Source organism: Carassius carassius, chromosome 20, assembly GCF_963082965.1.
Source record: "Carassius carassius chromosome 20, fCarCar2.1, whole genome shotgun sequence".
Taxonomy (NCBI): Eukaryota; Metazoa; Chordata; class Actinopteri; order Cypriniformes; family Cyprinidae; genus Carassius; species Carassius carassius.
In genome coordinates, this window is record NC_081774.1 from 3,804,927 (window position 1) to 3,816,035 (window position 11,109).

Below are 11,109 nucleotides of genomic sequence, written 5' to 3' on the forward strand. Positions count from 1 at the left end.
CAACTTTCTTCCAAATTTGTTTAAACTTTCTATATATATCAATGCATAATTAAAATGTAAGTACTCTGATAAAAAGAGTATAAAAATCGAGTGACTCTAGGAAAAGGCAATGAACAAAAAGTCTTTGGATAAACAAAGAAATAAAACGTGAGTTAATATCGGCGTGGCTTTCCAGCGATGGCGAGAACTGAGGGAACTCAAGGGGCTGAAAAGTGACTCCTTGATGGCTTTATTTCTGCTGGACAGGTAAATCTTTCTTTTTGTATTTTGATCTTACATATTTTTTTGTTTATTTTTTCATGAAGCATGTGTCATTAGCACACGTAGCTGCGTAATATAGCTAACATAACATTACTTAGCGAGCCATAGTAGAGACGATAAATAATCTATAGGAGCCCAGAAGGGAGGGGGTGGAGTGAATGGAAATAATGAGCTGTCTTTAAAACAGTCGTGAGAGGTCTACAGACACTCGATTTTTATACTTTCTTTTTCAGAGTACTTACATTTTAATTATGTATTGATATATAAATAAAGTTTAAACAAATTTGGAAAAAAAGTTTTTTATACATTTTTTACCTACCCTGCCTTTAAGGAAATTGTTTTGCTATACAATTTTTCTGAAAAGTTATGTTTAAATCTGCAAATGAGGCAGCAAATTTAATTTGCATATAATTCCAGAACTGAAATATGAACATTGGATAAAATAAAGTTCAAAATTCATTTTGTTGACCTTGTTGATCAGAATTAAAGGTTTTTGCAGCAGGATATCTGCTTTTATCACTCCATAAATCAGAAAACACCATCAACAATTAGAAACAATCACCACATTTAACATTTACAGCATTATTAAATTGTCTAAAACTATTGGATAAGAACTGAACTGAGCTGATGATGAATCTGGTTAAAAAAAAATCCCTTCACCTTTCTGGGTTGTAGCCCTCCAGCTCTTCCAGAAAGGTGTTGGTGTTGGAGTACGGGTTCTCCGGGCTGGGTGTGATGAGGAACTTGAGAACGGTTCCCCTTGTGGATCCGAGGAACACCACAGTCCGATTGCGATGTGGACCTGCCTCAGTGTCAACCACCATAGTGTTCAACTGGTACCTTAAAAGTGAGGGAAACAGAACAATTTGCACTCTATTACAGAAGTGTATTGCTTTTATAAAACAGTTGCAACATCAATATGATGAAAGACAATAAAAGAGAACTTTTCAGCCAAGAATATATTTCATCATGCTAAATGTAAGCTGTTTACAGTACCCAAATAAAATAGTGCTTTAAAATCAGCACAAAACTGCATTTGCAAGCCATTTTGCAACCATGATGTGATATATTTCAAAGGGAAGCAGAATACTGAATAAGAAACAAACAATGTAACAATGTATTATTTTCCCCACCCACATGCCTAGTTACAATTCTGATGAATAAAACAGTCCTTTCATGGGTAAACCAAGTTATTACAAATTTAATAAACTTTGCAAAGAGATATTTTCTTTAGAATAGCATTCATTGATGAATTGTGCACTGAAACATTAAGAAAGTAAATAGGGTTCATTTGATCCGTTGAATTCAGCTGATGCTCACATTTTGTCATTTAATAGCTTCAAACATAAATCAGATTTTAGTGCTGCCGCTATCTGTTTTAAACCATTCTTTGTGTATTATTCTTAAAACAGCTTATGAAATAATTAAAAAGGGATGTCAGAGATAAGGTTTGTAAATACTCTCTCTGTTGAGACTTGAGAAGATTAGGTGTAAAAAGACTTATTTGGATTAAAGTCAGCAAACACAACGCGTCTCTGACGGCTCACAATAGCTTTTACTTTCTATGTACTTTTACTTTATTGTGATGATAAAAAAAATAAAATAATATTGAGCTGCCTATTTTTCAAGTCAGTGAAATCTTTATGATGAGTTATTCACTAAAGTTTATTCAAGATAACCATTCAGCCAAAATGGTCTGTTATTGAATATGAATCAAATGTACACCAGAGTACCACTGTCCTTTGTGTCAATTTACATCTAGTTAGCTTGAAGCAACCCAGTGGCCATTTCAATCACATTTTTAAAAGCAAGATGATTTACAGCTATATTTTTCCTCGCAAAGACGCTTTGCTTCCAGTCTGAAGGCCTCAGGCAATTTACTCTCTGCAGAAGCACTTCTGGAGTTTAGATTTATATTTTAACTAAAGTATTTTTCCCCACTAACCTTGAGAGACACTCTAAATAGGAATGCTCACAGAATGATGTCCTTTGAGTGTAGGTGCTGCTAACACTAACCACACTACAGCAGAGCTCGGACTCTGATTCCTGATTTCAGTTTAAGCAGTACGGCTTTTAGCAGATCTTGAGAATGACGTTTCACCTTTTCAACTCTCTGCAACACACTTCATGTAACAAGCATCTTGGGGTTTATTGATATTTTTCCACAACGCCTGTGTTGAGTAGTGTACTCATCTTACCGGACCATAGTCTTGACTATCCACGGTCTGTGTCCAAGCAAAGGAACCGCTTCATCCATCAGAGGATGAGTTTTGATGAAATTCAGCACTTCGTCGGGAAGGCTGTTGGAGGAGCTGAACCTTGACCCCTGGACAGCACATCCTCCAGGCCTAGAAAAGAAAAAGAAAGTAAAAAAAAAAACATATTCATGATATAAATATCCAGAGATAGATAGATAGATGGATGGATGAACAGAATGACAGATAGAATGATGGATGGATGGATGGAATGATAGATCAATAGATGGATGGATGGATGAATAGAACGATGGATGGATGGAATGATAGATCAATGGATGGATGGATGAATAGAATGATGGATGGATGGATGGAATGATAGATCAATAAATGGATGGATGGATAGATGAATAGAACGATGGATGGATGGAATGATAGATCAATTGATGGATGGATGGATGAATAGAACGATGGATGGATGGAATGATAGATCAATAGATGGATGGATGAATAGAATGATAGATAGATAGATAGATAGATAGATAGATAGATAGATAGATAGATAGATAGATAGATAGATAGATAGATAGATAGATAGATAGATAGATAGATAGATAGAATGATGCATGGATGAATAGACCAATGGATGAATGGATAGATGGATTAATAGAATGATAGATAGAATGATGGATGGATGGAATGACCGATTGACATATTGATATGGATGAATAGAATGAAAGATAGAACAATGGATAAATGGATGGATGGAACAACAGAAGGATGGATGAATAGAACGATAGATAATCTATAGATAGATGGATGGATAGACAGAGAGATAGACTGATAGATAAATGTATGGATGGATGAACAGAATGACAGACAGAATCACAGATAGATGAATGGAACGATCAGTCAGTAGATAGATGAGTGGATGGATGAATAGACCAATCGATGATTGGATGGATCGATGAATAGAAAAAAAATCGATGAATGGATGGATGAATAGAATGATGGATGAATGGATGAATACTAGAATGATAGAAAGAATGATGGATAGATGGATAGAATGATAAATTGATATACCGTAATTCCTCAAATAAAAGCCGGGGCCTTTATTTACCTGAACTGCAGAAAGTAACAAGCTTTTATTTGAAGCAGACCTTTATTTCTAATTCTATCTGTTTGATAAGTAATTGTTTTAAATAACCCGTTTTAAATTAAAAGCGATAGCGTTCCAGTGGACAGAGATCATAACATTAGCGTGTACTTTCGTTATCTGGCTCTGCTGCACAAATTTTCCCCCAGCCTTTATTTAAGACCTGCCTTTATTTGTCCGTGTTGACCACGCCCCCGGCCACTTTTAGAGGCCCGGCGTTTATTTGACTACTGGTTTTTATTTGAGGAATTACGGTATAGATGAATGGATAGAATGATAGATAGATAGATAGATAGATAGATAGATAGATAGATAGATAGATAGATAGATAGATAGATAGATAGATAGATAGATAGATAGATAGATAGATAGATAGATAGATAGATAGATACCTGGGTTTAGGTACTTGTTCATCAGGTACAGGTGTCCATATGGATTCTGGTGATTTCTGCTCTTTGAATCTGCCCTCAAACACACGTGCCAGCTGCTGCATGTCAAACGCACACACCGCCGAGCCGGGGATGCTGGGTAGACACAGAGAACAAGAGGGTCAAGTCACATCACTGAACCAATCCACACCTCAAACACACACACACACACACACACACACACTCACAGTCTGACACATTTTCACAAGCACACACACACACACACTGTTACCCGAAGCCAAAGTGACATGTCACAACAAGACCATTCATTTTTCCGGAGCTGACAGACTAATCGACCAATCTGCCTCTGCTGCATCTCTTTAGAGAGTCTCCAAAGCCACTCACATCAGACTGATAAAAACTCAAGAGCAAACTCTAGTGACTCAACAAACTCACCACATTTACATACAGCTATTATGTAGCACATATGCATAATACATATAAAAATACAATACAAATATGGAATCCTTTTTCACCTTTCCGTGATGATTTTAAGTCACTATAAGCTTTCAATTTATGAAAAAAAATATGACAACCATCTGTGTTTCATGAAAGAAACAAAAACTTTTTGAAAAGACATGATGATGAATATATGATGTCAGTTTTGGGGGGGGGGGGTGAATTCTTCCTTTTAAAAGCAAAATATGAAACAAAAAGGAAATCATAGATCAGTCAGACACAGAAGGAAGCTATAAAATAAACTGCCAGGATGGGCAAGTGTACAGCCCGATGGTGTGTGTGTGTGTGTGTGTGTGTTCTGGTCTGCAGGTGTTCACCATGTGTTCCAGGGCAGCTTGTTTCTCTCTCTCCTCCACTCTCAAGCGGTGGGAGGTCAGATGGACTGTTGAGGAAACTTGGATCCTCTTATCTGTCCAGATTTCAGCTTTTAGCCACAAGACCACAAATCTTATCCAAGGCTTGTTGTGAACCACAGCCTTATGCAAAATATGAAATTATCAATTCTGGTGTACACTGATGCATACACACAGAAATTCATACTTCTAAAGTACTGTTAAAATGTTTGGGGTGAATAAGAAATTAATTTTTATTCAGCAAGGATAAATGAAATTGATCAAAAGTGACAGCAAAGACATTTATAATTTTACAAATAAAATAAATGCTGTTCTTTCAACTTTTTTATTTATCAGATAATCCTGAAAAAAAGTATCGGTTTCCACAAAAATATGAAGCAGCACATTTGCTTTCAGTATTGATTATAACTACCAAATCAGCATATTAGAATGATACCTGAAGGATCATGTGACAATGAACTGGAGAAAACTTAATTTTATAATATATATATTAAAATATAAAACAGTTATTTTAAATTGTAAGAATATTTCACAATATTACTGTTTACAGTATTTTTGATGAAATAAATGGACCCTTGGTGAGCATAAGAGACTTCTTTTAAAAACTACAATAAAACATCTCACCAACCCCAAACCTTCTGAACGGTAGTCCGAAAAAAACTATTTTTAACTGTATTTTAAACAAAATAATCTAAACATAATCTAGTAAAACTATATAAAAAAAATTCTTAATATATTAAATTAAATTTTAAAAGATGCTTATCATTATTAGTTTTCTTTTAACACAATTGAGTTTATTATTACTATGAAATAATTATATACCCCCCTCTCCTTTTCTTGGAAATATTGTTTAGATTAAACGTATAAATGAATGTAGGTTTTTACTTGCTCTCAATTTTAATTTTCATCCTACTATTAATTTGCTTAATCCTTTTCATTTTGTAAAAAACATTTACATCCAGGACGTTATCATTTTTGTTGGGACAACAAACGTGTAAATACCGTATTAACCATAGGTGTGATTCACACATGGCCCCATCAGCTGCTCTCAGAACATGTGTGTTTGGAGCACAGTGCCACATTTGGCAAGTTCTGTGTGGTGTCCCGCTGAAGATGGAGAGAGAGGGCTTGTCTGCACACCTCACCTGACATCAGACCCGCTGAGCCAACGCCGGACAACATTTGGCCAATACTGCACCTCATGGTGCTTTATCTAAAATGACAGTCCTGTGGCAAATCCAAGCCCTCGCACCTCCAACAAAACTCTAAAAGAGCCTCAAACAAAATGAACTTCCTTGACTCAATCCAGCAAACCCTGCCAACTTTGATGAATCCACTGAATATCATCATCATCATCATCATCATCATCATCAAAGAAAAAGGAAGCTGGTTTAGCAGGCTGGTTTTAGACGGGTTTTGAACACTTCTTTAGATGGTCAGGCTGGGAGACCAACTGACCAACCAGCCATAACCAGATGAACACCAGCTTGACCAGCTTAAACAGCTAAAACCAGCCAATCAGCATATGCTGTCAGCAGGGAGCTTACATTTAAACAAAATCTTGCTTTCTTGTGGCCTAAAATAATCTCTGAGCTACGACTTGTGGAAGTTTATATAAATAGATCAATATAAATAAATATATTTCTTTTAACAGTGACTAAAAAGCAGCAATAAAAGGTTAATTAAAAAAATATAAATAAAAAATGTATCATTTCACTCAATATTTTTGCATACCATTTCATCTGTATTAGAGTAGTGTTAATTTTAATTTTTTTATATACTATTATAGCATGCATTACTGTGAATTAGGTTTTATTTGCATATTTTCATTATTTTCATATAATTTGAAGTGCTTTTCTGAGTTGTATTGTTTTTTATATTTCTATATACTATAGCTTTAATTTGTTTTTACTTTCATTTTGTTTTTAGTAATTTTACTTCAACTTATGTCTATTTCTAATTTAAGTTCTTTTAAGTTTTTCATATAATATTTATATTTTATCTTATCACAATTACAAAGTTTTTTAAATTTTAATAAAATGAAAACTAAAAGACTTTCAAATCACATGAGCCAATATTTTATTCACAATAGAACATAGATAACATAGCAAATGTTTAAACTGAGAAAGTTTACAATTTTATGCACAAAATGAGCTCATTTCTATTTTGATTTCTGCTACAGGTCTCAAAATAGTTTGGACGGGGCATGTTTACCATGGTGTAGCATCTCCTTTTCTTTTCAAAACAGTTTGAAGACGTCTGGGCATTGAGGCTATGAGTTGCTGGAGTTTTGCTGTTGGAATTTGGTCCCATTCTTGCCTTATATAGATTTCCAGCTGCTGAAGAGTTCGTGGTCGTCTTTGACGTATTTTTCGTTTAATGATGCGCCAAATGTTCTCTATAGGTGAAAGATCTGGACTGCAGGCCAGGCCAGGTTAGCACCCGGACTCTTCTACGACGAAGCCATGCTGTTGTTATGGCTGCAGTATGTGGTTTTGCATTGTCCTGCTGAAATAAACAAGGCCTTCCCTGAAATAGACGTTGTTTGGAGGGAAGCATATGTTGCTCTAAAACCTTTATATACCTTTCAGCATTCACAGAGCCTTCCAAAACATGCAAGCTGCCCATACCGTATGCACTTATGCACCCCCATACCATCAGAGATGCTGGCTTTTGAACTGAACGCTGATAACATGCTGGAAGGTCTCCCTCCTCTTTAGCCCGGAGGACACGGCGTCCGTGATTTCCAACAAGAATGTCAAATTTGGACTCGTCTGACCATAAAACACAATTCCACTTTGAAATAGTCCATTTTAAATGAGCCTTGGTCCACAGGACACGACGGCGCTTCTGGACCATGTTCACATATGGCTTCCTTTTTGCATGATAGAGCTTTAGTTGGCATCTGCTGATGGCACGGCGGATTGTGTTTACCGACAGTGGTTTCTGAAAGTATTCCTGGGCCCATTTAGTAATGTCATTGACACAATCATGCCGATGAGTGATGCAGTGTCGTCTGAGAGCCCGAAGACCACGGGCATCCAATAAAGGTCTCCGGCCTGGTCCCTTACGCACAGAGATTTCTCCAGTTTCTCTGAATCTTTTGATGATGATATGCACTGTAGATGATGAGATTTGCAAAGCCTTTGCAATTTGACGTTGAGGAACATTTGTTTTCCACAATTTTTTTACGCAGTCTTTCACAGATTGGAGAGCCTCTGCCCATCTTTACTTCTGAGAGACTCTGCTTCTCTAAGACAAAGCTTTTATAGCTAATCATGTTACAGACATGATATCAATTAACTTAATTAATCACTAGATGTTCTCCCAGCTGAATCTTTTCAAAAATGCTTGCTTTTTTAGCCATTTGTTGCCCCCGTGCCAACTTTTTTGAGACCTGTAGCAGGCATTACATTTTAAATGAGCTAATTAAGTGGATAAAAGTGTAAAATATCTCAGTTTAAACATTTGCTACGTTATCTATGTTCTATTGTGAATAAAATATTGGCTCATGTGATTTGAAATTCCTTTAGTTTTCATTTTATTAAAATTTAAAAAACGTCCCAACTTTTCCGGAATTCGGGTTGTACCAAAAATATGACTTTATTTCTTCCGTGGAACATAAAAGGAGATATTTTGAAGAATGTTCTCATTAACTTTCGTTGTCTGAAAAAATAAATAAATAAAACAATCAAAGGGAAACAAAGATGTTTATATATATAGAATATATATATATATATATATATATATATATATATATATATATATATATATATATAGAAAGAGAGAGAGAGAGAGAGACAGACACTGAAAAAAAATGTTACTCAACCCAATGGAATCATTTATGGGAAATGATTTTGATGCAAACTTGAATTTGAGACAATAACATTATCCTGATGACAATGATGTGCAATTGAGTCTTTCCACATTCCACACTAAATAAAACTGAAGCAGATAAGACAGCTCCAGAGCAATCATCGCATTCGGATATGACGAGGTCTGCTCATTCAATTCTAATCATTCCATTTCTGCTCAGTTCCGCTCTAATATCCCCCACTAATAGATACACGCAAAATACGGGCTCTGATCTGTTAAATATGGACTATTGGTAATTGAAGGGCTTAGGGAATGAAGGGTCTCATTTGGAAAATTTGGAAAATGTGTACAGATTGATGGACAAAAATGACGCAGTGGGCTTGGTGTTAATGGACTGATTTGGAGACGGGCCTGAGTCGCCGCCTGCCACGCTTATGGAGGACATCTGTGCCAAAAATTACACCAAATTAACAGAGATGTCACTGGATGGCACCTTCCTCTTCGTCTCTTTACTGTGCTTCCCTGAGAAGCACAACCTTATAATTACCTCAACTATTTAAAAAGAATAAAGGGAAAAACTAAAAATCGGACTCCTCTCTCATTTTACCTCAGCAGGTCACTAAGAATGAAGGTGATTAAAACAATAACACAACGTTTCGACACACTGTGGCTTCATTAGTAGTGTTTGCTAGTTATTGCTCATAATTAGAAGGATAGTTCAACCAAAAATGAAAACTCTGTCCTCATTTACTCTCCCTCATGCTGTTTTAAACCTGCATGACTTACTTTCTTCTGCAGAATACAAATGAAGATATCCTGATGAATATTATTTTAAAAACATTACTGTATCCCACTGACTGAAATTCTATCTTTATCTATATTACCTTTTGTGTTTTCCAAAGAAAGTAAAGAAAGTAAACCTGTTTTTACACCAACATTATTGCTGTTTTTATTATAAAAAATTGTAAGAATACACAATTTTACATATTACATGTTTTGCATGCTATTTCATCTTTATTAGAGTGCAGTGTTATTTTACTAATTTTTACATACTATTAAAGTATTTACTACTTTTTGAATTAGCTTTTATTTTAATATTTCCAGTTTTCCTTTAATAATTTTAATCTTAGCAATTTTATTTTGGTTTATTTTATTTATTTTTGTATTGTATTGTATAATTCAAAATCAAAAATGATTTAAAAATAAAATTCAATTCAATTCAATAAAAATTATGCAGCAACACTGTTTCCAACATTGCTAATAATCAGAAATATTTCTTGAGCAGCAAAGCAGCATATTAGAATCATTTCTACAGCATCACATGACACTGATGACTGTAGTAATGATGAATTTGCATCACAGAAATAACTCACATTTTAAGACACATAAAACAGAAAGTGTTTAATTTAAACTGTAATAATATATCACAATATTACTTTATTTTATTGCAATTTGATCATAAAAAATGCAGCCTTGTGAGCATAAGAGAAAAAAACTTTTCATCACAAAAGAGTTTTGTATGTGTGTTGCCATTGCAAAAACTGAGATGGACAGACGGGGTCCGAATAGGAGCCATTTCGAGAACACCTCTCCAGCCAATAAGCTGTCAGAAGTTTGTGGCCTCCAATTCTAATCCAGCCAATGAGCTGTCAGATACAGTGATCTACAGTCTTGTAAACCTCAAGCCAGACAAACGAGCTCTACTTTCACCCTGCTCTCTCTGGCTCTCGGCCCTGGTCACCTATCGTCCACTACTTTAAAGGCTTCCTGGCAGTGTGCCTGTGTAACTGCCCAGCCCAGTGGGCTTGAGGGGAACGGGCCAAGATCACCTCATCACACAAAGCTCTGCGGCAAAAGCCTCTCGCGGCCGTTTGAGACAGGACATGACGGGGGGCTGAGAAATGAGGACTAAACGAGAAAAATGGACATGGTGCAAAGCAGGAGGAGTCTCATGCTGTTTGTACTTTGGCATAAAAGCTCAGCCATAACTCTAGAGCGAGTAACACAGCCAGACCGCAGCACACAAGAACTCTCCCTTCAGATGTTACTGCGAAAAATGAAGCATTTATGATATTTAAGGTAAGAAACACATTTAAAAAAAACAGATAGCTTGGCTTAAGTAAACAACTTAAGTTAAAGAACTATATTACTTGCCAACTTTGTACTTTTATTTGTACGTTTGAATGTTTTATGCAAATAAAAATGTAGACCTTGCAATTTAATACAGTAATAGTACTGTAAAGTATCTCATAGAATACCATGGTACTTCCATCATAATACAGGCTTCCCATTCAGAAGCATATTTCTATAAAAAAATAGTCGTTTCTCTTTCTCTTACTCGCTCCCTTCGCACATTTTGACAGATGTCACAACTGTTACTGTAATCTACAGCACAATGTGAGCTGGCCATTTATAACCCTGAGGAAAGCAGATCAGTGTTT

The 11,109-nt window shown here is 35.7% G+C and overlaps 1 protein-coding gene across 1 annotated transcript in view; it reads right to left on the reverse strand.

Moving 5' to 3' along the window:
* The window catches only part of LOC132096083 (semaphorin-6B-like), a 113,519-nt gene that overhangs the window by 14,717 nt on the left and 87,693 nt on the right, over positions 1–11,109 (reverse strand). Inside the window, exons 11-13 of the mRNA XM_059501221.1 lie at positions 4,005–4,136; positions 2,460–2,609; positions 922–1,101 (exon numbers count right to left, since the gene is read on the reverse strand). Coding sequence (XP_059357204.1) covers positions 922–1,101; positions 2,460–2,609; positions 4,005–4,136 — 462 coding nt within the window. The remainder of the gene's footprint in view (positions 1–921; positions 1,102–2,459; positions 2,610–4,004; positions 4,137–11,109) is intronic.